Source organism: Crotalus tigris, unplaced genomic scaffold (assembly GCF_016545835.1).
Source record: "Crotalus tigris isolate CLP2741 ecotype Arizona unplaced genomic scaffold, ASM1654583v1 scf7180000019363.1367679, whole genome shotgun sequence".
NCBI classification, from domain to species: Eukaryota; Metazoa; Chordata; class Lepidosauria; order Squamata; family Viperidae; genus Crotalus; species Crotalus tigris.
Window position 1 is genome coordinate 56,952 of NW_024097499.1, and position 27,912 is coordinate 84,863.

The 27,912-nt window shown below is 38.9% G+C and overlaps 1 protein-coding gene across 5 annotated transcripts in view; it reads left to right on the forward strand.

The window, feature by feature from the left end:
* Window positions 1-26,328, forward strand: part of ERICH2 (glutamate rich 2) — a 31,902-nt gene extending 5,574 nt beyond the window's left edge. For 2 of the 5 annotated variants that reach the window (XM_039361811.1, XM_039361813.1), the window contains 10 exons: window positions 307-343; window positions 3,932-3,965; window positions 4,580-4,628; window positions 13,642-13,678; window positions 16,611-16,694; window positions 17,337-17,419; window positions 22,948-23,141; window positions 24,019-24,076; window positions 25,420-25,491; window positions 26,114-26,328. In XM_039361811.1, the coding sequence (XP_039217745.1) occupies window positions 307-343; window positions 3,932-3,965; window positions 4,580-4,628; window positions 13,642-13,678; window positions 16,611-16,694; window positions 17,337-17,419; window positions 22,948-23,141; window positions 24,019-24,076; window positions 25,420-25,491; window positions 26,114-26,250 (785 nt within the window). In that variant the 3' untranslated portion in view covers window positions 26,251-26,328. Of the gene's footprint in view, window positions 1-306; window positions 344-3,931; window positions 3,966-4,579; window positions 4,629-13,641; window positions 13,679-16,606; window positions 16,695-17,336; window positions 17,420-22,947; window positions 23,142-24,018; window positions 24,077-25,419; window positions 25,492-26,113 lie in introns of all 5 variants that reach the window. The other 3 variants (XM_039361815.1, XM_039361812.1, XM_039361814.1) reach the window with 3 other exon arrangements.
* Window positions 26,329-27,912: the final 1,584 nt, after the last annotated feature.

The following is a 27,912-nucleotide window of genomic DNA, read 5'->3' on the forward strand; positions in this document are numbered from 1 at the left end:
TGCAGAGAAAAAGAAAAGTCTAATTGTTTGTGATCATCCTAATTTTTACACTCCTGATCCGGTAGCCCTAACACACCTTCCTGCTCCCCAAATATTTACAAGTCATCACCTTTATTTTGTATGAATCACGTTATCCACTTATATTTATTACTTACATGATTACTATTTTTTCAAATTTTATTTTATATGTGTCTTGAAAACTTTATCAGTCTTTTATTGTGTGTTATTGACCTTAATACGCTAAAGCAGGTGAGGTTTGAAGGCATTGATTGAGTATACATAATATTTTTCTTTCTTTTTTTTAAGATGGGTTTATCTTAGAAACTCGTTTGCCTTTGTCAAGGTAAGGAAGAAAGAAAATTTTGCTCTGGGGGAGTTTAAGCATTTTGAAAATGGAAGATCTTTTGCTCTCCTCAGGTTTCTCTTCCTGATAAAATACTAATAATTTTTAACTAATAATCCTTATTTGGAATTAAATTTGACCAAATAAATGGGGCTTAAATGGAAGAATAGCTGCAGACTAAGAACCTAACTGTACCTTGCACACAGATGATGCAACAGCCTCTTCTCACTTCCTTCCACAAAACTCTTCAAAAGAAAATGCAGCTTTGGTAAAGAAACTGGAGGAAGTGCTTCATCACCTCCCCCTTTCTATTTTCATTTGATTACTCTGTCCCAAAGCTGTTTTTCTTAAAAATTAAGCAAGCAAAAAGTATCTGTTTTATGTATAGGAAACGTTTACAGTTAGAACAATGGCTTATAAGGCCACTCAAAATATTGTAAACAGTGTGCAGGTTTCTGAGTTGTCTGGAAATTTATTCTCATCCTGGAGAAAGGAGGAGTGGGTTGAAATTAGTTACTGGCAATTTTATGGACACTCTGTAAAATTGGAAATGAAACTAGTACAGTACTACACATTCAAATTTAACTGAGTAGACACTACAATAATTTTAGAATGCATATAAAATTATCCATTTGACACTTAGAATGATGTGTAATTTTTGAAAGTATATACTCTGGGAGTTACTATAATCTTTCTCCGTTCATATGTGAAAAATAGGTCCTGAGGTATTTAAGAGAGGATGTGGGGGAATTACATTGCTAATATAATGATATAAATATAACGGGGAACAGAGTATACCCTGCAAGTAAATTTTGGGATAATAGCCAGCAGGGGTAGATAATGATTGAATGCTACAATCTACCAATACGTATTACAAAGAAAACATACTGCTGTTTGGCCTGCCTATTTTTTTTAGACCGGAGTCTAACTAAAGGAATCAATGTGATTGGAAAGGTGGGCCTTCTAAATTAAATGTTTACATGCCAAGTCAATTATTAGGGAAACATCTGTTCTCTAGAAGTTCATCCTGCTTTGTCATTACAAAGATCTGGCCAAAAGAAAAAGAGGGAGTTAATTTTTCCCAGCTCTGCCTGGCAAACTGCTTTGGATGTAGCAGGACAGACGGACAGACAGACAGACAGTAGATCCATAGTCTATAGGAGTTTGGTTTTCTGATCAGAAGCTCTGTCTAACTCTCGTCCATTTTGATTGATAAAATCTCTCATGTCCCAGATAGTTATGGAAGATTTTTAGTGCTTTCCTACCTGTTTAAAAGAAGTTGTGATAAGAACTTTTTTTTTAAAAAAAAAAAGTCCTCCCTTAAGCCAGGAGATCTCTGTAATATAGGCCAGTCTCAAATATTATATATCTGAGTAAGGTTGAATGAAAATGTTTCTGATTGAAAAAGTTTCTTTTCAGTACCAGATGATTTTAATTATATTGATTAGGCAAGACAATCTGAGTTTCAGCTGACATAGGATAGTTGGTCATATGTCAGCTGAAATATTTGATCTTGATGGATGATAGTTTATTGGATATTTTGGTAGTCTAACCATTGTATCCCTCTGGGTGATCTGGTGGGCTTGGACCTAGAGCTAGGAACAGTTCTTTGCAGAATACTGTGTTTGCAATGATTCTGGTTCTATTCTTTGGACATGTCCAGAAGATAGTTCTGGGAGATTACTATGCAGTACTATGGCTACTGACTGATGGTCCCCAACTCTTTAAAATGTACCTAAAACCACAAGTCATTTGGAGCTTTAGAAGTATGCTGATAACACCCAGGTCCACTGATTCCTCCTAACTAATTCCAAAGAAGCAATCAGTACACTAATGCCTAATTTAAATAATGGCCCGGATAAGGAAGAATCTCCTATGAATCTCTGCTGTTGCTAGATTCAGAGGTGGTGACTGCAGCAACGAATGTATTTGCATAATTGCAGACATCCATTCCTTTCTGATTTTTTTCATGCTTAACGTTTTTTCCCTTGACTACATTCTGTCTTGCCTACTACAGCATATTTTATGTGGAGGTATTCTTGAAAAATATCTTTTGAAATTGATGCAAAATGCTGTGGCTAGATCCAAGGCTTAGGGGTCACAAGAGGATGGTATTAAACTGTCTGTATTAGCTTCTACTAGCCTAGAGTGAAAATTTAAGTATTGGTTATGATCTTTAAAGCCATAAACAAGTTGGGTCCTTTTACCTGGCATGAATTAACTGAGTCCGGAATGAACAAGGAAGAGGGTTTGAAATGTTCCCATCAGTAAATTGGTGGGAATGGGGATGGCAGTTAAGACGTGAGAGAATCTCACAGCAACCAGAGACACTATTCTGCAGATTAACTGAGTTAAACTAGGCTTTGTTTCTAAAGTGGGGCTATAAGGGCAAGAGACAGCTGTTGCTTTTGCTGTTGTTGCCATACCACCCCTTCCTCCTATAGAGCAGCATCCCTGCCCAATCTGTTTGACCTCATTGCTGGGTTAGTGGTGGAGATCCCCAGACTTGTGGTGCTAAGTGGCTTCAACTCATCTTGGGAAAGGAATCAGGAAGTTGGGAATTCATCAAAGGTCAGACATAAGAGGCTGGTCAGACATTAGAACTGCTTTCCATAAATAGATGGAATGGAGAGGTGCAGTGTGACACAATAATCTTAAGGTAGAGCTTTCACGGGAAGGACAAAAAGGATGTGCTGAGATGACGGTCTGGTAGTGAAAATAGGAGAGCCACCAAATAATTTTGGGCTGGGAACCTGTAATCATTTTACTAACTAAACTGTACCTGGTAATTTTCAGAGGAAGATTAAACCAGAGAGCATTCCTATTCTTGCAGGAGCAGTCTGATATCTTACCAGAGCTCCAGGCTGATTACTAATGTATATGCTGTCACTTAGCAGTGATTGAAATTGTGATTAAGTAGTAGGTAGATATTTTTTTGGTGCTTACATACTGTGTTATGGTTTCTTTGTGTGTCAGGAATATTGTCAGGAAGTATGTATCTGCTTCCATAAGGATTACTGGCAACGCTTCTTCTGAATGATGTAGCACCTGAACTGAAGATCACTGAAACACCTTCCATTTGTATATTATTATATTGTACCTTTGAGTCAGTCTTGACTCCTGGGGATTGCCTGGGCAAGTTGCTGCAGTTCTCTTTGCCTGATAGAGAGTGACAGGCACCCATATGGCTTTGTGTCTAGCATGGGACTAGAACTCACAATCTCCGGGTTTCTACCCTGGTGCCTTAACTATTACCCCAAAACTGGATTTGTAAACATACACTAAGCCATAATATAATTGCTTGGAATATGTTTTGGCATGCTGTGTTCTATGAACCTAACCTTTGTGATATATAAACTGTGGTTTATGGGAAGATGAATTGCATGAACTGTCAGTTACGATTTTTTTTTAAAAAAATGCTTAAGAAAACTATATTGTAGCATGATAATGTGAACCACTTCAAGATTTAGTGGTCCCCGGAAAATGAGAGAGCTGTTGTGGGGTGCAAGTTTATTTTGAAGCATTGCTTGTGTTTTCCTATCCTATTTTGCATATACTTATTACATAAATTATTTTATCTTATATTAGGCATAATGGTTTAGGAAGGACAGATGCAATGAAGGTAAAAATATTTATCTGGATTTTGCTATAAGTTTATCTTTAAAAGGAATGTGCATGCTGGTATTTAACAGCTTTAATAAGAAACATCAGTTTTAATCCATTGAATATACATAACTGTAATTAAGAGTCACATTCTATACCAGTGATGGTGAACCTTTTAGAGACTGAGTGCCCAAACTGCAACCCAAAACCCACTTACGTATCGTCGGGTGCTGGGTGGGCGTGGCCTATTGGATGGGTGTGGCCACAGTGGTAATGGCAGACTGGGTGGGACTAAAAAGTTCAATCAATCAATTCCAACTTTGCGAGTTCTTTTTTTTTTCCTGCAAGAAGTTGAAATTGATTGAACCAGGGGGTTTTTTTGCACACGGCGGCGGAGGCCTAAAGCGAAAAGGTTTTATAAAACCCAGCTGAAGGCCTAGGACTGGGGCGATGGCACGTGTGCCCACAGAGAGGGCTCTGCATGCCACCTGTGGCACGCGTGCCATAGTTCACCACTACGGTTCTGTACTGTGTTGTCATCTCTTTTTTTTTAAGTTATTCTACTAAGAGCACTCATGGTGAAGAATTTAAAGACCAAGTATAATAGCCATTCTTACCTTGTCTGTATTGCAGGGACAAAAGAATAAACATAATGGAAGATTGCATGTGTTTGGTCCAGAAGGTAAATAGTTCATGATATCATAACTGAATGCCATGGGGCCATGTCCCTAGTAACATTTTAAAAATCATGCGCCATTTCCCCCCCTTGGCCTCTGGACATGCCCTCATCACGTATCCAGCTCTTGAATGAATCGGGTTTAAGTCATTGTTAAGTATACTGGATTAGGCTTCTTCTGCTTAATCCTATTATAGCTTCAAGGTGTAAAAGACTGTAATACTTTGTCACAGTCATCTTTGTAGATATTTAACTGACTTGTTATCAGCGTGGACAGAGGGAGTGTTAAAAGGAGTATGCACACTTCCTCACTCCCTTCAAAACACTAGTCAGCCATTTCTGTCCAAGTGTTTGCTCTCTCCATAAAGGCATTGTTTCTTAAGTTTGTTTTGTACCTATCACCTCCCCACCCCCTCTAGATTACTGATACCAAATATTGTCCAGACTTGAGAGGAGAACTCCACTATTTTATTCAGAAAAAAGAAAAGGATATTTGGGCTGATTTACTTTAACGATTTGTAAAATGTGTTTTTACCTTTAAATGCAACAGTCCCATTTTCCCTCATTGCAGTGTTCAGACCTGGGTTTTTATAGGTTTGTGTGTGTGTGTGTGTGTGTGTGTGTGTGTGTGTGCGCGCGCGCAAGTTTCCCTCTATTTGTCAGTTTCAATTAGTTTTTCACTTTTTCCATGAAGTAAAAAGGGGGATTGCTCAGAAATTGCTCTGTTTTAATTATCCTTCTGTATAGGGCCTAGTTAACTGCACTATATCGACGTCTTTGCTTTCCTAGAGCTACTTCTGCCCTGTAGATTTCTTTATTTCACATTCAGAAAAAATTGGGAGATGCCCAAATGGAAGCTGCAGAGAGCAAATAAACCAGACCAGAGAAGCCCAGATGGAGCTCTGAAATCAACTTTCCAATAGTACTGCATAACCCTGACAGGTGGATGTAATTCCTGTTGGTTGAAAATGGAAGAACTAGAGAGAAAATCAACTGAATGGCTTAGCATGGGTGTCCTGCTGATTTCTCAGGGCAATACCATTGAGCACAGACCTGGAACAGAAACAATAGAGGCAGGATAGGGATTGGGAATAGGGACAGTGCATTTTTATGCCAATATTATTTTGCTCTGATGCAAAGATGGGAAGATTTTTAATGCAATTTTTTAAAAAAGCCCTTAATTCTGTGGACATCTGATCTCATATATGATTGAGAAATACAGTAAAGCCGGATTTATGTATTTACAGGTAGTGCTTGTGTTAGAGAATTTTAATTTCTCTATTGGTGAAAAAATAAATCAGAAGCTCTCACAGTTGACTGCATTTAGCTGATTCAAATAACTTTATATTTATATAAAAATATTTACAATACCATTGTTCTTTACAGCAACATAGCTTAATTGAAGACTTCTTACAGAGACAGACCAGAGATAAACCTTGAGACTGGAAATCCAGCTCCTAACTCAATACTCTTTTTTGCACAGACTCAGTAGCACTTTCTTCACATTGGCTAACTGAGTTAGCACATGACTCTTCCTGTTCATGAATATTCCAACACTCCTCCCTTCATGACAGGAAGAGACATCAGACCTATTGACTTAATACATTCTTAATTTGTGAAAAACCTTGTGCCACTAACCTGGCCTTATTCTGTATATCATTATTTGGCAATACCTTTTTCTTATATACCCATTTACAACCCACAGCTTTGGTTCCCTGTGGCAAAATCACTGATTTAAATACTTCATGGTCTCTCATGGATTTCATCTCTTTATCCATGGCCTCCTTCCATTTTTCTTGTTCAGCTTTTGGTAATGCCAACACCTCTTTATAACTTCTTGGCTCATCCCACACATTGCAAACCTTTACCTTGCTGGCAGAATACCTGTCAGGCGGAATTCCTTTATTACACCGCTCTGACCTACGTGGTATTAACTGCTCCTATGTCTCAAGTCTTTCTGGCTTCATGTCTTGTTCAGCATCTCCTCCCTGAACATGGACATCTTCAATCATCATTTTTTTATCATTAGATGAATTATTGTCACTAAACAGATCACCGTCATTAAGTGAGACATATCCAGAATTTGCATTAATTCTGTCCCAATTTTGTTCTGCAAAATTAGCAGACCTTGAAATTATAATTCTCTTACTTCCATCAATAAAGCGATATCCTTTTGACCCTGGCTCATAGCCCACAAACCTGAGCTTTCTTGCCTTTTGCTGCCCCTTTCGTCTAATTGCTTTTGGAATATGTACCCATGCAGTACTTGCAAAAATTCTCAAATGTGCCAGTGATGGCTTTCTCCCATATAGAATGGCATATGGAGTATTATTAATGGAGGAACTCCACAGCCTGTTAACTATATAATTAGCAGTCAATATGGCTTCTCCCCAATATGACCTGCTCAAACCAGAATCCTCCAATAATGAATCTTTCATTGTTTGCAAAACACCATTCCTTCTTTCAGCTACACCATTCTCTGCTGCTGTGTAAGGATTTGTACGTCTGTGTCTTATCCCCAACTGCCCCAACCATTGTTGGAATTTAGTTGACATAAATTCAGTACCTCTGTCAGTTTGCAACTGACACACTTGTTGTCTGTACCTTCTCTCTACAAAACTTACCCACTGTTTGAATTGTTGTAGCACCTCTGTCTTTGCTCTAAGCAAGTAGCAAAACGAATACCTGCTATAATCATCAACAATTACCAGTGCATATTTTGCTCCTCCCAAACTGGCTTGCATAGGTCCCACCAGATCTGCATGGACCAGCTCTAGAACTCTTTTTGTTTGTCTTGTGCTACATTTACTAACTGGGAATGCCTTTGACTTTGATGCTTTGCATACTGCACAGTCCAAATATGTTTTGTATCCCTTCAAATTTAGCCCTTCTGCAAAATCTTGCATTTGCTGCAAAACTTTAAAGCTTGCATGGCCAAGTCTTCTATGTAGAAGATGAACACATGAATCATGCTCTGCAACACTCTTAAATATATGGGAACATTGAACCTTTTGTCCATGCAATACATATAGATTACCTTCCTTTATGCCTTCTGCACAAATATTCCCATTCCTTTTGATGAGACATTTCCCATTTACAAAAATGACCTCAAAACCTTGTTTGTCTAAATTAGACACACTTAACAAATTATGTTCCATCTCAGGTACACAAAGCACATTGGTAAACTTTGATTCCAAATATGGAATTTTTACATCGCCTTTTCCACTGACTTTTGCTTTCTGGCCATTTGCCAAAGCCACAGCTTCTTGTGCTACTGGAACAAACCTGCAAAATAATTCAGAGTCATTAACAATTGTTTGACTTGCCCCACTATCAATTAGCCACTTGTCTCTGTTGTTATTATTGCAAACTTTTGCAACACCAAAATGTTCCTTTTGCAAAACAGTCCTTTTTCCTTGCACAAATGTCTTTTTCTGCAAATTGTTCCTCTGCAAACAGTTCCTTTGCAGATGGTTGTTTGCTCCACAAATGTAGCAAGTCTTTTCCCGCCGAGCAGCTCTCTGCTTGCAAAATCTCTCCTTTGTTGCAATTTGGTCCAGGTCTGATCTGCTTGTTTCTTCTCCTCTGGAGACTTGCAGTCTGGACCCCCTCCTCAGGAATTTCTCCTCGTGGCTGCTTCTAAAATGGTGTTTTTCTTCTTCATTAAGCAAACATGCCTTTAAAGCCTCAAACTTTAAGTCTTGCTCTTCTTTACACTCAAATATGGCAGAAACTGTGTCCCAGGTTTTATCTAAACTGTTCAACACCAATAAAACCTTCTGGGACTCAGGGAATTTAATCCCATGTTGTTCTAAGTCCAAAAATAAACTTTGTATTTTATTTAAATGCTGTTCCACAGATTCACCTGATTGCAAACAGGCCCTGTAAAGTTTTCTTGACAATTGCACTATATTGCATGCAGAAACATTCAGGTGCACAGCTCTCAATTTCAACCAAATCTCCTTTGCAGTCTTTAAATTTGCAACATTTGGAAATTGGTCATCATCTAAATTCAAGATAAGATAAGCCATAGCTTGATCATGGCTTTTCTGATCTGCTGCTGCAAACACTTGTCGTGGATTTTCAACAATATACCACAGCTCTTTTGCTTTCAGCAAACATTCCATTTTTACAGCCCACACAATGTAATTTTTCTGGCCCAAATGAGGCACACAGCTTTCTTTAAATTCCATTGCAGCCATTCTGCTAATTCTGCCTTGTTCTTATACTTTCTAAACACAGGAAATTTCTTCCAGCTTTAAATTACAATGCAGTCCTTAGTAAGCTCTGGGCCCATAACCTGTTAGAGAATTTTAATTTCTCTATTGGTGAAAAAATAAATCAGAAGCTCTCACAGTTGATTGCATTTAGCTGATTCAAAATAACTTTATATTTATCTAAAAATATTTACAATACCATTCTTCTTTACAGCAACATAGCTTAATTGAAGACTTCTTACAGAGACAGACCAGAGATAAACCTTGAGACTGGAAATCCAGCTCCTAACTCAATACTCTTTTTTGCACAGACTCAGTAGCACTTTCTTCACATTGGCTAACTGAGTTAGCACATGACTCTTCCTGTTCATGAATATTCCAACAGCTTGCTTTGCAACCATTTCTTTAGTGACTGTTTGAAGCTACAACAGCCCTGAAAAAAAGCGACTTAGAGCATTTTTCACTCATATGACTGTTGCAGCATCCTCACAGTCGCATGGTTTACATTCTGTCATGGATTTATGACAGTTGCCTTGTCCTGGGATCATATAATCACCTTTTGCAACCCTTCTGATGAGCAAAATCAATGGGGAAGCCAGATTCATTGAACAACTGTGCTATTAACAATTGCAATGATTTACTTAACAAAGGTGGCAAAAAAGATCATAAAATGGGGCAAAACTCAATAACTGTCTTAGCATCGGAATTTTTTGACTCACTTAATGGTCATAAGTCTAGAACAGGGATAGGCAACCTTGGCTCTTTTATGACTCATGGGAGTTGAAGTCCACGAGTCACAAAAGAGCCAAGGTTGCCTACCCCTGGTCTAGAACTACCCTTATTTTGTTTGTATGCTGCCCAGTCCCAAAGGCTTTAGGCAGTCAATAACCTCATCATAAAATAAATAATACTACGAAATGAAAAATGAACTCTGATGTATATGTTCAACATCAAAATGAAAAATTAAGAATCAGAAAATACTAAAACTGTGTTCCTAGACACCATCTTCCATCATAGTATACCCTTCTTCTGTACTAGATATAATAAATAGGCCTTGATACTTTTCAGAAAGTCCAGACACAATGGAACTCAGTATCTCTCTGCAGGGAGGCAGCTCCTGAGTATAGAAGGAGCTATCAAAAAAACTAATTTCTAAAGCCTTGAATAATTTACCCTGTTCGGTCAAACTGGATAGATAGATGGATATTGGAGAGGTCAGCCCCTTCGATAATCAGATCTGGAGTCATACACTACATCAGGCATGTCAAACTCGCGATGTCACGTGACGTCACGCGATATATCGGAGCTTTTTCACCATTGCCGGCAATGGGGTGGGCACGGCTCTGGTATGATGAAACCGGCCCACAGGCCGGCAGTTTGACATCCCTGCACTACATTAAAGGTGGCAACTGTCAGGCTCAAAAACTAAGGAGGATACATGGCGATTCTTTCTAGCTGAGTTCTTTGTTGTTCCATGACTATAGACAAAATCTTGCCAAACTGAAGCACTCTACTATCTGTATTTACCATTTATCATTTACCAAAATGTATTTACATTTTGAGAAACTATTAGGGAAAGGCTGTCTGCACCCTCTTTCTCTCATACATTATATCTGGACTGACCTGCCTCTTATTCCTCTGGAACAGGGCTTTTCAACCTTTGCACCCATTGTACCACTTTTAGTATATGGCAATATCTGAGTACCATCAGTCGCCTAGCAAGGTGTCAAAAACTTGATGACCCAAACAAATGGCACTGAAAAAAGTGCCCCTCAAGCCACAGCCAAGCAAGACACCTGCCTCCCACCTGGTGGCACTCTTCCTCCTGTCCGAGGTTTTCATTGTTGTGAGCATTTCTGTTGAGGATTGGCAGCGGGGGTGGGGTGGGAGGGTGTTTGGGTTTTATTCCCCCAGTCTGCTGGGTGGTTGCAGCAGGTTTTGGTCACTTCACATGACCCTGCGACACTGTGACCATCATAAATATGAATCGGTTGCCAAGCATCTGAATGTAAATGACAAGACCCTGGAGAGGCTGCAACATTCCAGATGATCGGCGCTTCTGGGCTCAGCAGAAGCACCAGGATCAGTGTTGCTTTCCAGCTGATTGGTGCTTCTTCAGGGCTCAGCAGAAGCACCAGGATCAGTGTTGCTTTCCAGCTGATTGGCGCTTCTTCTGGGCTCAGCAGAAGCATCAGGATCAGTGTTGCTTTCCAGCTGATTGGTAGTAATAGTAATAGTAATAGTAGTAAAGTTGGAAGGGACCTTGGAGGTCATCTAGTCCAACCCCCTGCTCGGGCAGGAAACCCTACGCTATTTCGGACAAATGGCTGTCCAGTCTCTTCTTAAAAACTTCCAGTGTTGGAGCATTTACTGTTTCTGGAGGCAAGCTGTTCCACTGATTAATTGTTCTCACTGTCAGGAAGTTTCTCCTTAGTTCTAGGTCGCTTCTCTCCTTGATTAGTTTCCACCCGTTGCTTCTTGTCCTGCCTTCAGGTGCTTTGGAAAATAGCTTAATTCCCTCTTCTGTATGGCAGCCCCTGAGATATTGGAATACTGCTATCATGTCCCCCCTTGTCCTTCTCTTCGTTAAACTAGACATACCCAATTCTAGCAACCGTTCCTTATATGTTTTAGCCTCCAGTCCCCTAATCATCTTTGTTGCTCTTCTCTGTACTCTTTCTAGAGTCTCAACATCTTTTTTACATCGTGGTTACCAAAACTGGATGCAGTATTCCAAGTGTGGCCTTACCAAGGCATTGTAGAGTGGTATTAATACTTCACGTGATCTTGATTCTATCCCTCTGTTAATGCAGCCTAGCACTGTGTTGGCCTTTTTGGCAGCTGCAGCACACTTCTGGCTCATATTTAGGTGATTGTCTACTAGGACTCCGAGGTCCCTCTCACAGTTACTGCTATTGAGCATGGTGCCACCTATGCTGTACTTGTGCATTTGGTTTTTCTTGCCTAAATGTAGAACCTTGCTTTTTTCACCATTGAATTTCATTTTGTTAGTTAGTGCCCAGTGTTCAAGTCTGTCCAGATCCTTCTGTATCTGAAGCCTGGCGCTGATCCTGGCGCTTCCACTGAGCCCTGACAGTTCCGAAGAAGCGCCGATCAGCTGGAAAGCAGCACTGATCCTGGTGCTTCTGCTGAGCCCTGACAGCCCAGCAGCTCCAGTCATCTCTCGCTCAGACTTGTGCGGTGCTGCCACCGGTTCAGCTCATTTCCCTCCCCCGCTACCACTTTTCTAGGATGGTCACATACCACCTGCAAGGTGCCAATGTACCACAGGTGGTACCCGTACCACTGGTTGAAAAGCCATGCTCTGGAACACACCCCCTTCCTCCTAATGATCCAGCCTCCTACATTCCATCATAGGAACCACCATCTTGAATTGTGTCTGAATGGGAACTGGGAACCAGTGCATTTCTCAAAGGAGCAGGGTGACTTAGGTTTCCAAGATACACCCATTATTGCCTAAGCCAGCACATTCTGTACCAGCTGTAGCTTCCAAATCTTTTTCAAAGGCAGCCCACATACAGCATGTTACAATAATCCAACCAGGAAGTGAGTAGATCTTGACTATGAACAAAGTCTTCGGATTCAGAAATGGTTGCTTCTTGGCCACAGCTGCCACTTCCTTATTGAACAAAAGCTGTAATCTAGGAGGATGACAAAATTGCAAGCCACTCCTGAATGGGACAGCACAGTCCTTTTCAGAGTCAGAGTCAACAACAACAACAACAATAAAGTTGGAAGGGACCTTGGAGGTCATCTAGCCCAACCACCTGCTCAGGCAGGAAACCCTATATTATTTCAGACAAATGGCTGTCCAATCTCTTCTTAAACACTTCCAATGTTGGAGCATTCACAGCTTCTGGAGGCAGGTTGTTCCACTGATAAATTGTTCTCACTGTCAGGAAGTTTCTCATTAGTTCTAGGTTGCTTCTCTCCTTGGTTAGTTTCCATCCGTTGCTTCTTGTCCTGCCTTCAGGCGCCTTGGAAAATAGCTTGACACCCTCTTCTTTGTGGCAGCCCCTGAGATATTGGAACACTGCTATCATGTCCCCCCTTGTCCTTCTCTTCATTAAGCTAGACATACCCAATTCCATCAACCTTTCCTTATATGCTTTAGCCTCCAGTCCCCTAATCATCTTGAAGAGAAATTTTAAAAGAGAAATAGGAAGACGTTAGATGTTAAAGAGAAGTAGGAAGAGGAGAGAACCATGAGGGATTCCATATTTAGATGTCTTTGAGCAGAATTGTCCTTTCTCTCCTCTGCTTGACTGGACCTGCCCCTTCAGGAAGGAAGAGAGACCTTGCAAAAAACTGTGCTTCCCTCCTCGGTGCCTTTGAAATGGTCTAAGATTTGATAATACCAAAAGCTGTTGCAAAGCCTTTCCCTGGGTAATCCAAAATGGACCAGTTGAGTTTTTATGCTATATTTTGGTCTTGTTTGCAATGGTTTCAAATAAGCTGTTTCCTTTAATCGCTGGAGTTGCATGGCCACCCACTCTCTCTGCAACGTTTCCTAGCAAGGAACGTTGGCAGCAGATGTAAAGTTATCCAAAATAGTCAGATCAAATGAAAGTTCTTGAAGAGGGGGCGCATGACAGCTGCTTTTAGAGGCCACAGAAAAAAACCCTCACTCAAAAGAAGTTAAGGAAAGTCTAGCAAATATATTTTATATTTATTGCAGACATTGTTATCATTCTGTCATTTCTATTTTAAGAGGAGAAGAATTATGAATAATACATTGACCCTGCCTCAAATGAACTATGACTTTCTGTTTATGTTTTTAGAGGAAGTAGTTATTGAACCAGTTCAAACAGTCCCACGGTAAGGAATCCCATTATGCGGCTGGTATAGTTCTTGTATTTTTAAAATCATACCTTGTTAATAGATAGATTGGTACCAATGCCATAATTTTTTATAGGTACGCATATAGTTTAGAAATAAATTTCATTCTTTCAAGTAAATACAAATAGGATTGAAATCACAATTGGAAGAACTAATATTGATTCATAGTTGGTGTATATTATATAGGTAAAATACATACTAGAATTTCCCGGCAAGATTCCTGTGAATCCCAGGGTGCTTACAGATGCTGCCCTTATTGCCTGCCAAGGCGCCATCCTCTTCTACTTTTTAAATATTTAAATTGTTTTAGTTTTAAACAAAAAGGAAGCAAGCAGGGTACAAAGCAAAGTGCCCTTAGAATAACATACATTGACAAGAATACATTCGGAATGAATATGGATCCCAAAGAAGTTCTAAGGCAATAAAAAGCCCTTTAGATCTAGCTTTATAGATTATGACCACTCTGCTGAGAATAAAAAACAACAACATTAAGGATAAACTGGGGGTTAGGAGTGTACTCTCTGGGGTGTGTAGTGGGTGATTGGTGATTGGACAAAGGCCCCCATAGCAGCCATTTTCTTTTGCTATATATAATATGTTTCCAAAATTTCAAAGCTCCACCTATTAGCTCAAAAAGTTTGGGAGCACTTAATTAGTTTAATACAAGTTTGTCGAAAGCATATATCTGTGCTGATTTCAAATATTCATAGAATATATATTTGGTTCCAGCGACTGGATAACTTTCCACATCAATCTTGGGTCCAGTGCAGATGTATTGTAAATGTAAATAAAGTGTAAAAATGAGGACTGGGCTATTCAATTGCATTTAGTTTATTCTTGATAAAGTAAAGAATCCAAGCTCCACTTGGTTCTCACCACTACCACCAAACCATCCACTGGCTTTGATTTTGATGAAAATATTCATAATCTGACCGCCCACTCCTGTTCTATTAATTTCCCTAAGTGCTATCGTATCTACATTTCACCTGTGTATAATGGTTTGTTATCACTATGCCTAGATTATAATCCTGGAGCAGTTAAACATTCTAGGGTTTGGTTTGATTGGGTTTGGTTTGATTGGATCTCTCACCACTATTCGTAAAACCTGTGCTAAAATTTTCTTTGCACTTTTTATTTATAAGGGCAAAATTAAGCATTCAGAGTAAATAATTCAGAGCTTTTCTTATTTTCCTTCCACGATTGTGGCTAAGACACTGAAGTTCAGTTTTCCTGGGGTGGAATATTTGAGTTCTTGTGGCCTATTATTCCCAGTATCGCTTCATTCCCCCCCCCCCTTTTAAAAATTTACAATAGCAGAAAGACATACTAGGCTGCCAAAGGTAACCGAACAGCAGCATCACACAGTTGAACTTGCTGGGGTCAAACAAGGCATAGCATCGCACACTCTTTGCTTCCTTTTTATCTACAAGGAATAAAAGGCTGTTCTGTCAGAAGATTGCCTGAGAGCTTCCTTTCACTTGCCAAGATCAGTTGACCTCAAGCAAATATATTACACGGTGGTGGTACTCTTCATAATTAAACACATCAAAATGTGGTCCTGAGCATTTCCTCTGCGTGATACATAACACAAGAGAGAGTGTGCTGATGTGGGAGGTCTACACTGCTTGTGTTGGAAATAAGTTTTAGTAGGCTCTACATCACACAGGTGTATCCATTAGAGCTAACAGCTACAATCATTCAGTTCCTTGAACCTATGAGATATAATTCATTGTATGGATTTTTAAAAACTCCACTAAATTAAATTTAAAAATCACAATTTTCAGCTATTGGTATGAAAAAAAATGAAAATGGAATGCTCTGTTTGTATGTCCGAGTGTATGTTTCATAGACACAAAAGAAGCTTTTAAATGGATCAAAATACGATTGAATCATTTTTAATCCCCCCCCCAAATATATGTATATTATATATTCAGTATATTTCTGACTTTCCAATGCACTGCGTAAGATAAAATAAAAGTTTATGATTAAAATGTTAAAATCAATCAAAAGCACATCAATAAAATGAAGAAACTAAAAGTAGATATACTCTCAGTTAAAATTCCTTTCAGTAAAACTGAAATGTTAAAATTCAAGGATTTCTCTCAGTATGAACAGCTTCATCTTCTGAGAAAGGGTATTAAAATGAGAATGGACTCCTTTGATGGGAGTTTCAGAGTCTGAGAACTACTTTAGATAATCCCAGAAATGTTTTCTATATAGTTCTAGATTATTTCTAATTTAAATATGTACTAAACTATCCATAAACTATTATGAATAAATGATGTAAACATTGTAAAAACTTACTACAGTGAAAACTTATAGTTGAAAACTTTAATAATTAAATTGTAGTTCAGAATTATTTTAGAAAGATTATATTTAAATGGGGAAGTATTTTACAATGAATATGATATTAATGTATTTACTCGTGTTGGAATACCAGGGCTATAAAATAAGACATTTAACAATATTCCAGAAAAAGGTGGGGTAGCAAACCATTTCGGTACTGTTTCCAAGAAAACTGTGTAGATATGTTTGTACAGTTATCAAGAGTTGAACTTGACTCAATAATATCTTTGTTGGTCACTCTGTAAACTAAGGTATTTAAATTTAAGAGACAAACTTACATTAATTGAATTATTGAAATAATATATTCATTCTCTGTAGAGATATAAGGTTGGTTATCATTTTAGAAAATGTATTAATTACATTTATTTTACAGTATGTCCGTATTCTGTTTGCGTTATCGTTGTGTCAAAATCAACCTTTGATCCTAACCTTGAAAAGATGGAATACAACAAAGCAAAAATAAAAAGTGACAGCAACTGTTTAAAATTATATTTTAGTAGAATCATTATTCTGATGTTTAACATTTTTTGCAGTGATCTTTTTTTAAAATTTTTAACCAAGGTAGCATGGGATGTGGAAATGAATCTACAAGCAGATCTTACACTCCGTCAAAGCAGATCTTGTTATGTACAGCTAAATCATTAGAAAAGTAAGTCTCACTTCAGTTGAGTTGTTAATTAATTCTATTATGAGAACTGCTGACATCAAGCTTTTTAAATAGTTAACTGTTGTTCAGCTACACAACTTTGTAGATCTTGACAAGTTTTTATAGTCAGCTCTTCAGACATTGTAGAATATTTTTTTATTTTATGCAAGTCAGGGAGGTGCTGCCTCATGATGTCTGATGCCAATGTAACATCTAGAACACAATAATAATGTGAAAAGACCCTCAATAATTATATTGGTCTCTATGGCAATTGGTGTGAGGATAGAGATACTCCCTGCAATGAAGCTGCAATAATAGTTTGAGATCATTCATGAACCATACCACTCTCAGTCCACAGACAGGGTAATGCAGCATTAACTCTGAATAGCTTTTTTCTTCGCCAAAATTAAACAACGCTAAATGCGCAGAAAATGCTACTTTGCATTTTTTTAAATGGGCATGTTACATGTAAAATGCAATTAATTTGGCCCTAAATATTAAGTAATTCTGACTTAATACTAACCATGTAAAGGAAGTTAAAAAAAAAACCCAAGATTTATTTAGTATTTATTCTGTTGACTTAAGTTTGTTTTTGAAAAAAAAAATTATGCTTTTTTATTGTTTGGGAAAAAATGCAATGCTAAGACGGAATGCTTTAGCAGCAAGAATTACAAAAAAGAAAAATCTAAAGATGAATGTAAGACCGCATGACTGCCTTGAAGAAACAGGTGAGATTTATGTCTGCATTTGTGCTTTATAGATAATATGGAAGATTGTCTATTGTTGGAATGGAGAGTAGAAGCTGGAATTCAGCTATGCATTTCCACCATGGGCAGCCTCATTTCTTCTGTGTCTTGTTCTGATCGTGTCAATTTATCTGTCTTTTTAATTTGGTATTGTCTTAGAGACAAATAATGGTTCTGGACATGCATGATTTTGCATGTGTGCAGTCACTTCATCTTCATAAAGTGGTATCCATTTGAGCAATAACTACACAAAATGATTATCAAATTTGATTGGAGATCCTTATAAATAGTATTTGGTCTTGCTGTGGCTGCTCTTTCACAGTGTCTGGAGGCTAGAGGCTCTGGATGGGGGACAGCAGGCTTCAACTGAACCCTGGAAAGGCAGAGGGGTTGTGGGTGTGTGGAGCCTCAGGATCAGCTTGTCTCTGCCATCTGCTGCTGTGTCTCGCACCCCTCTGGTCACTTGCTTGCCCATTTTTGCTCTCTTTCTCTCTCTGGCTCTCTCTCTCCTTACACTGTTTCTCTGCTTCCTTCACTCTCTCTCACTCTCCATCTCACTTCCTTCTCCTCCTCTCTCTTCCTTTGTTCTCCCCCCCCCCCCGTTTCCCTCCAAACTCCACCATTTATTCTCTTCTGTCCTGTGCTGCCTATCCCCCCCCCAATTTACAGACAATTCCCTTTTCCGAGTGATCATCCCAGGATTTCCCAGGTAATTAGAATCCTCCCTGCTCTCAGTCACTGTCCTGATGTCTCAAGGTCTCTCACTCTGCCCCTCACCTTGGGGGTCAGCTTGCTCTGATTGCTCGCCTAGGGACCTCCACTTGCCCAGCTCAGTTTGCCTCTGCTGTCCTTTGGTGCATCTGGTGCCCCTTCTTGTCACTGGTTCACCCACTCACCTGGATTAGCTTGTCTCTGCCATCTGCTGGTGCATTTGGCACCCCCTCTGGTCACTGGCTTGCCCGCTCTGGACCAGCTCTTCTCCATTGTCTCCTTGTGCGTTTGAATCTCCCTCTAGTCACTGGTTCCCCCCCTCACATGGATCAGCTTGTCTTTGCCCTCTGCTGGTGTGTCTGGCCTCCCCTCTGGTCATTGGCTTGTTTGCTGCCCTGGATCAGCTGCCCTCTATAATCCATTGTCAGGTTTGGCGCTCCCTCTGATCACTGAGTTGTCCACTTACCTGGATCAGCTTGTCTCTATCATCTGCTGGTCACTATTGAGAATGGATCAGCTTTTTGCTATCCTCTGTCAGGTCTGGAGCCTCTTCTGGTCCTGGTCACCTGCTGGCTTCATTCCTCTCCCTCCCTCCCTCTCCTTCTCCCTCTCCCTCTCCCTCTCCCTCCCTCCCTCCTTCCCTCTCCCTCTCATCTTGTCTCGTCTCGTCTCTTCTCTTCTTCTCTCCTCTCCTGCTTACTTTGCCTCCTTCTACGCTGGTCTCTGCTGTCTACTTTTTCCTCACATTGTTTCTCTGCTTCCTTCACTCTCTCTCTTTCTCCATCCCCCTTCTCCTTCTCTCTCCTCCTTTGTTCTCTTCCCCCCCGTTTTCTCCCCCCCGGGATGTCCCACCCTGCCAGTGGTGAGTTGCCTCCCTTCAGGCATCCACATCTGGTCACCAGCCAAACACCGCTGCCCTGCAGCCCCCTGCCTTCCAGCTGATCAACTGTGCACCACTGCCAGCACCAATCATAGCTCTGCCCCGGGACACCCACAGCCAGCTGATCAGCTGTGCACTGCTGCCACTGCTGATCTTGACCCCAGCCAGCTGTTGCTCAGCCAATCAGATACAGTGAATGCTGCTGCTGGCCAGGGCTCTGGCATAACATCGATGAACGCCACCACTCCAGCCCACCCCCGCTGCACTCTCGCTTCACACTTCTATTCGTTCTTATTGTAATCAAATAAATGCAGATCGATAAAAGCAATCTTCACTTCTAGTTTCTTTGTTAGTTTAAATATATAAATGAAAGGAATCATAATATACATTGCAGCATGCTATCCCTAAGCCTTTCACCCTTTCACCTACCTTTGTACAAACATACCTGGCAATCACTTATTCTTCCATATTTCCCATGATGTGGCCTTTGTCTTGTTTCCAGCCCATGGATGAGCAGACTTGTAAGTTGTCCTTTGCGGTACCAGGATTAATGTAGTGAATGAATTTGATGGCATTGGCAAAGCCATTATGCTTTGCCACCTATTAGCTCAGAAGTATTGTGATTACTGAGGGTGCTTGGAAGTATTGTGACAACAGAGCAGCTGTTTTATTCTGATATGAATACTCCCCTTCCCCTCTGCTTTATCACTGCTACCATCTTCCTCCTGTGGCCTCCCTAAAGAGCTGGAGGTAGCAGGCTGCAGAATTGTGCAGTTGAGCTAGCCTGCTTTGCTGGCAGTACTGAAATTGTTTTAATTCTATGGGTTACCGGTTTAACTCAAGGTTGAAATAGCTTAACTCAAGGTTGAAACAGCCATATGATATGAGATAGCCTAACTCTGAAAAGACAAGACAAACCTCTGCTGAGATAGACAACATTTCTATGACGGCATCTGCCTCCTGAGTCTTGTCTCAGTATCTGTTAGAATACTGTTAGAAAGTTAGAAAGTAAAAAAAAAAAGTCTGCATGATAAAATGAACAGAGTTGTAGAATATTTTGCATGAAAACGGAGTGGAAGTTTGTTTGCTGGACACAGTAAAATCTGTATATGATGGAAGTGGGAATAGATGAGATTCTTACCAAGTGGGTTAACGTTGTGTAGAGAATTGGCAAGAAAGTGTGATGCCCTTTAGGTGGTTAATGTAGTTATGGGTAAGAAATGTTCATGCGAATGGTAAAGGTGTTTTAGTTGGGGACATGAATAGAGCCTTTTACATGCAGATGAAGTCATGTTATTGAGAACCCAGATGATTTTCCAACAAATGTTAGATAGGTTGCAGTGAATGATGCAAATAAGACTATAGATTTCAAATTAATTACCAAAGACCAAGGTAGTTGTGTTCTTCTTCTTCTTAATTTCCTCTTTTACCACTTCAGGTATTGAGGGAGATGCAAAGTTCTTGTTCTTGCTATTTCTGGCGGTCTCAACTATTATTATTTTATGCTGTCATAGTGGGTCTTCTTCTGGGTCTGCCTCGTGTTCTTTGCTCTTCTCTTTTTGTGTATATCTGGTGTGATATAGAATCCCAAGATAACACAAGGTAGTTGTGTTTGACAGCTGAGAGTAAATTACTGCAAGTTACACATACATGAAAAGCAATTAACGCTACTCCATTTTTGCATCATGTTAAAATGTTTAGATTGGAAATAGATGGCTATATTTTTAAACATGCAAATGGTGACAGAAGGACAATAGGTGAGTTGAAAGAATTAACAATTGCTGAAAGAAGTAAAAATGGCTCTATGTAATGCTTCTGCCTACCTTATTACGTGGAAGTGAATGTTAGGTATGTCAGGAGAAGTATAAAAGATACAAGAATGTGTTACTTAACTATGAATGGTAAAACAAGAACAAGTGGAGGGTAAAAGTATTATAGTGAATGGTTTGGGTTAAACTAGATTGTTATGCATGTTTCTTTTTTTTTTACCTCCCACCTTAAATTTCTTTTGCTTTCTACTACTTACTCATGTTCTGAAATTTTCATAGCATAGCTTATTCCAAAAGGCAATGAAATGGTGGATTTGTAGCATAGGCTACCAAGTCTAAATTTTCAATCAATAAAAAAAATCAATGAATTGACTAACTCTTGCAAGCCTATAATTATTTCTTTTACCAAGAAAGTGTAATTGGCATGGTCTCCTTGCCCCGCCTTTGTAACAGATGCCTACTTAGCATCTGTGAAGAATATGTCCTCACCGCTGCCATCCTATTGCTAGCCCACTACCGATTCAAGCTGAAGCTGAATCAGTGAGATCCACCAGGAAAGTGCAATTTTCCTTTAGAAAAAGGGATAGAATTTCCTGTGTGAACTTCTTTTGTGTGCCAAGAAGGGCAGCAAGACCCTTCTTGGCTTAGTTTAAGAGCTTAGGTAAAAAGACTATTGTGGAAGCAGCCGCTTTTGGTGTCACATACTTTCTTCCATTTGAGGGAAGAAAACACCTCAACAATCCACGAGTGAGCTAACAGAAGAAGCCACGGTCTTCTACATCCTTACATCATTTTATTCTAAGTATTAACAATTCATAGAAAAATTGTCAAATGTTGCATTGTTTTTGAAAGTAACTGACTTTTGAAGTTAATTTGCTCTGTGTTCATTGATCTTTCCAGTTCTTCCTATTACCTTTTTTTATGAGCTAAACCAGGGGTCTTCAAACTTGGCCCTTTTATGACTCATGGACTTCAACTCCCAGAATTCCTCAGCCAGGTACGTTGGCTGAGGAATTCTGGGAGTTGAAGTCCACGAGTCATAAAAGGGCCAAGCTTGAAGACCCCTGTGCTAAACTCATATCACGGTTGCACATGATGTCATATTCACTCAGCCTCACTAAATGAAGGGTAGGTTGATATACATTTTAAGCTCAGGAAAGCTATCCTGTGAGGATTGACAACTCTAATGTAAAGTGCAGTGTGCAATGGAATATAAAAAAATCTAGTGAGTGAACCTCATGATCACGTTTAAGGGAAAGTCCTCCTGCATCTGAGGCAGGCTCAGTTTAATTTCAGCATTCCAGTTCCCTCGTTGGCAAGCCAGCTGCTGAAGGGAAACCTAAAAATAAGGTACTACCGGAGTAATCTCCCCACAGTGAGACTCTCCACATATTGTTATTCTGTATGATATCCTCTTTCTGAAGAAGGAGATTCCATCAGTAGACCTGATTAATGAATACATCTCATTTTTATTTTAGAGCTAAGCCCTCAGCCAGCATTAGATTCTGAGGCAGAAATTCTGTAAATTGAAAGATTTTTAAGTTGTTTGTATTGGCATTTATCATTGGGGAAATTTGTTCTGTTATTGGGGAAAAGAATCTTTATCTCCTCCAACCATATTAGTTCTTTCTTGAGTTATCTTTTTCTAAGATAATGGCTTAATTGCTACAGTCTCGTCCCACGTGAAATATGCTTTCAACATTTAAGTTACTTGGCTGTCTTACTGTAGTTTTCTTTTAAAGAGAACTGTTATTAACTACACCATATCCATTGGATGTGAAAAAATATTAATCCAAATCTAATTATGAAGTACATGGTTGTTATTAGAGAGGGCAGGGTAATTCTCATGCTTCCCACCCCTTAGAAGGTAGAACAAATATGGAAGAATATACTATTTATTGGTATCAGTAATATTTGACTGTATGTATTTAATTGGATCAACAATCCAATTCATTTTACTGTACAGGCACTCGAAATCATTTGCCTTACATACTGTATATTTAAATATTTAACAAAGAGGGCAATTTAATGATAATTAAAATATGGACCAATCACAATGTGATTTTGTTTGTGTTAACATTTGTAAAAGGTTGGTATAGAATTCCAAACGCCTCTCTTATCCTTTTCATGGGTGTTTGAATTTTGTTTAGGTGAAAAAATGAAAAATTCCAGGATTGATGAAAAGACTATCAACAATGAAGTCTGTACTGAACCACAAAAGGACAGCATGGACCAAAAAAAGGGTGATGAAAAGCCACCAGATAGTTCAGATGATGAAAACAACACTGGCCAAACAAACAATGAAACTCAAAAGAGAATTGCACCACTACAATTGATGGGAGAGGTACAAGAATATACTAAATTAACTAGCAGTGAAGCAAAATTAGCTTTTCACAGAAAAGAAGGAAACATATTTCTCAGTATGGTTACTATTTCATAAAATAGGGTTTACTTCTTCACATATAAGTGAAAATCCCATTATAAAGAATGTAAAAAAATTGTAAGAATCTACTTTATATATAAAAAACATGGTAGGCATCAATACATTTATGAGATGTATGGGAGAAATAGTTTTGTTTTGCGTGAAAAACAACAGTATTTTTCATCTCAACAATATTAGTGTGATCTGTCCACAATAAAAATGTAACATGTCCACTCTAATGCAGATATGGGGTGTGATAACCTTCTGATGCTTTCTTCTGCCCTAAAGGCTAGGAAGGCAGCATCACTTTGCTTCCACCTCTTTCAGAGAATACAAGGTCTACAACATATATGGACATTGTAATTTAAATACCTCTGACTCCAGAAAATGCATGTAATGGCACAGTATCTTCAATCTTTTCTGTATCATATTAGTTTTGTAATTATGTCATTTTCTTCATCTAAAGTTCTTTAAATAATATTTACATTAAGAATGAAGAGCATAAGATAATGCATAGACAGGCTATATATTACCATTGTTGGTTAGTCTAGTCCAGGGATAGGCAACCTTGGCTCTTTTATGACTCAACTTACCCCTGGTATAGTCTATGGATGCAGTATTTTATTTGTGATTTTATTTAAGATATGCTCACGGCTTCCACTGCTTCAATCCCAGAAACGGCCATAAATCAAATTTAAAACAAACCTGAAATCAGTTAAAAGTAATAAATCTTACTACACTCTCAAATAATCTTAGATTTTTTTAAAAAAACATGTATATTTTAAAATCTCTTTCCTAGTTTCTGAAAGCAATAATGGAACGGAAATATAATCTTGCAAAGAAGCTTTGTCAGATGAGTAAGTACACCATTGGGTCAGTATTGGATTGTTGTTTATATTGTTCATTATTTTGTCCATTTTTTTACTCCTATGTTTACCACCCAGAGTGGCAATTGTAAGATTAAGTACCATATTTTTTAAAAAAAAAATCCTTTTCACCCCTTTGGGTGGCATATGTCTTCCTCAATCTCGGGTCCTCAACCTGTGGTCTGGGAGTTTGAGAGTTCAGCACAGTATCTTAGCTGTTCCCAGCTCTGAACTGCTTTGGACAGAGAGCTCTGATATCATTCATAAGATCTGTTGGAGCCACTCTCCTATCTTAGGAATCACAGCCCCAAATGCTCCTACCACCACTGGGACACTTTGGCCTTTAATTTCCACATTCTCTCTTATTCCTCCTTCAGGCCCTGGTACTTCTCCAGCTTCTCATATTTCTGCCTGATGTTTCTGTCACTTGGCATTGTTACATCTAATCACCACCACTATCTTCTGGTCCTTGTCTACTACCACAGTGCCTTGTTGATTGGCCGATACCCACCTGTCTGTCTGTATCTAGAAATCCCACAGGCTCTCAACCATGACCTTTGGTAGAATCCCCCATCTGGAAATGGGAAGATCTAGCCCAGGAGTAGGCAACTTTGGCTCTTTTATGATTTGTGGACTTCAACTCCCAGAATTCCTGAGCCAGCATGGAATTCTGGGAGTTGAAGTCCACGAGTCATAAAAGAGCCAAGGTTGCCTATCCCTGATCTAGCCGATACACAGTGCCAGCCACTTGGTTGTGCTATTCAATATATGCTGTTCCTGCCTGCATGTTACATTCTGCCACTATGGTTTGGACTGTTTAATATTAATTTTGTTATTTTATTTCTCTTCCCACTTTAAATTGGAGATCGTATTCAAAACTCAACATTTTGAAAAGATAAGCTACATTTTGATTTGCATATTGCTTAAGGAAGCGTAATTTAAGTTCCCATCAAATTTTAGATGTGTTGCCCAAAGAGAACTTGAATAATTAAATATATATACATATAATTTTGAGAGAGCAGAGTTGTAATGCAGCGTTATGCATGATATTTCCATTTACATTGTGGGGTTAATCTCAATTTATGAACATTCCAGTATATTGCTTAACAGCCCCTTCCATCCCAAATTCACTGTATACTATCTAGCCAATGCTTTGGAAGAAGAAATAAACAGCTATTTGTTTTCAGCAGGGGTAATCACCTAAATAGAGTGCATAGAAAATATTTTTGCACTCATGAAATAGAAGTTGATGGTTTGGATTAGGGGTGGGAAGAAGAATTTGTATTTTCTTGCACCCCAGAAATATTAATTCCTTCTCTCTTGTCGAATTCCAGTCCTGATATATGAACCCAGCAATCCTGAGGCTAAGCAGTTTCTTCCACTTATTGAGAAGAAACTGCTTCTAGGTGAGTATGGTCATTAGAAATATTACAAACTATTTAACAAACTTTTATGAAGTTACTATTCCGATTGCTGATGGAATAGTTCCCACCAGAGGAACAGATCTCTTGTCTCCCCTCCAACCTCCTAAGCCAGGGGTTCTCAACCTTGGCAACTTTAAGACTTGTGGACTTCAACTCCCAGAATTCCTCAGCCAGCTTTGCTGGCTGAGGAATTCTGGGAGTTGAAGTCCACAAGTCTTAAAGTTGCCAAGGTTGAGAACCCCTGTGGACCTAAGCATTTTCCAAATCTGCTTTAGAGAATTTGGAAATTTATGAAGCAGATGTGGAATTACAATTTTTAGATCAAAACAATGTAAATCTTTCTGGCATGCAGTTCAAGCTGCTGGTTGTTCACCTCTCCAGTTTGTCTATTACATTTTACGACACCCATTTCTAAGTTTTGAAAGGAGATGTGTAGAAAGTTTCATTTCCATTGGATTTTCTCTTAAGACGTAGTCATCTTCTGGGAAGCAGGAAGAAGATTCAAATGGATTACGTAAGGGCAGCAAATAGGAGACCACGGACATAATGAACGTTGAGAAGAATGGCTGCTTTTAAGCTTGTGTCTTTTACATTTCTATGTTAGAAAGTCAATGTACTGATAAAGAAGATGAGGAAAATGATGAAGAGAGCAGTGATGAGAATGAAGAAGAGACCAACAGCTCAGAAGACAGTGAGACTGAAAGTGAAACAAGTTCTGAAGATTCTCATCAAGATTCCTAAAAATTTGGAAGCACCCTAAATAAATGTTTCTTTTTCTTTTTTTTTCTGCAAAATACATTAAAATCAATAGTCCATTAATTCAGCTGTTTATTGTGAGATACACATGTGTGGCTTGTGCATAGCTTCTTACATGGTGTACAATTTGTGGGATAAATGTTGTTTCTAGTAACCTAATATTTAGGGTTGATTGCCTCAGTTACTGCTGTGTCTGTCTTCACTCACAGCATTAAAGGCAGGTCTTATATGTATCCTCTGATTGTTTTGAAAGTATAACACAAGAGGTTTCAAGAGGGTTAGAGGCTGATTACAGAAATTACTATTGTGATTTTTGAATCTCCCAAAGATTTCTACTAAGAGAAAGCAGAAGAAGAGAATGTATCATACGTCTCTTTCCAGACCCTGCCTTGTACCAGAAACCAAATTTGCCAAACTGTTTCCTCCAGATGAATGGGACTACAATTTCCTTAATCCCAGCTGGTCTGATCTGTAGTTAGATTAGCTGTGAATGATGTAAGCTAAAATCCAACATAGTACATTAAAGAAGGCTGAGAGATTATGAGAATATTTTTCCCATTTTCCAATGGGTATCCTCTCGGCTATGCTGTATAGTATTATCTACTTTTCAATTACTGATGTTTCATGATACTTTTGCTATAAGAATTTCTCCCCCCCCCCATACAGTTTCTGAAGTTAGTTTGAGAATTCTAAAATATGGCTGTGCTTAATCTGTTTTTCAGCTCCAATTATGTTTTAGTTCCAGTTACAATTTGATGTTTTATCTCTTGCTTAGTAGAAAATATAGAAGAAAAAAAACCTCAGGGTTAGAATGCTGAATGAACCCTGACTTTCTGGAATGTTTCTACATGCCGAAAGGCAAAGGAAGAAATCTCAAGCCAACAATCGACTCAGAGAGATAAAAGTATTTCTAATCTTGTAGAAAATTCATACTTGTTCATGCCACTCAACCTCACGGGCTCTGATGAGTTTACAGTATATCTTTAAACAAATTAATAAAATCCTTTAAAAGTGCAGAACTCCAAAATACGTATTTGAAAAGATTTGATCCCCTTACTTAACTCTAATAGAGAAGAGTCTTGAATCAATTCCAGAAACAGGTTATTTTATAATAATTGCCCTTCCATAAAAAGGCAATTACGTTAATGTATCATTGCAGAATTTTTTTTTAAAGAATGTCCTGCTAATAACCTAAGTAGCCTCAAAAAGGTAGGAGGATGCATTCTGCAGATAACCTGAGCCTAAATTATGTAAGGCTGTGAGCACCTTTAACTGGGTTCAGGCTTTATAGTGTATTCAATAAACCATAAGATTTTCAGAGGCGGAATGCACCTGGAGTTTTATTTGGATTCTCCAGCTGGATGTTGACATTTACGTAGGCATTATATAATATGAGAGCTACCTTGCATCCCTGTGAGATTTCTCAAAGAGCAAAGTAATTGTCTCCTAGCACCACTCTCGGGGAAGAGTGCACGGAAGAATGAACTCAAAACTCAGAGTGATCAGATAATTCTCCTTCCCCCTGGGATCCAGAACTCTGTTACAGCCTGGGAAAGAGGATTAAGGAAGTCCCACCCACTCCTTTAGTACAGAGCATGTCACATAAGATGGACAACAAATCAAGCATGTGGGTGGGTAAGAAGGAAG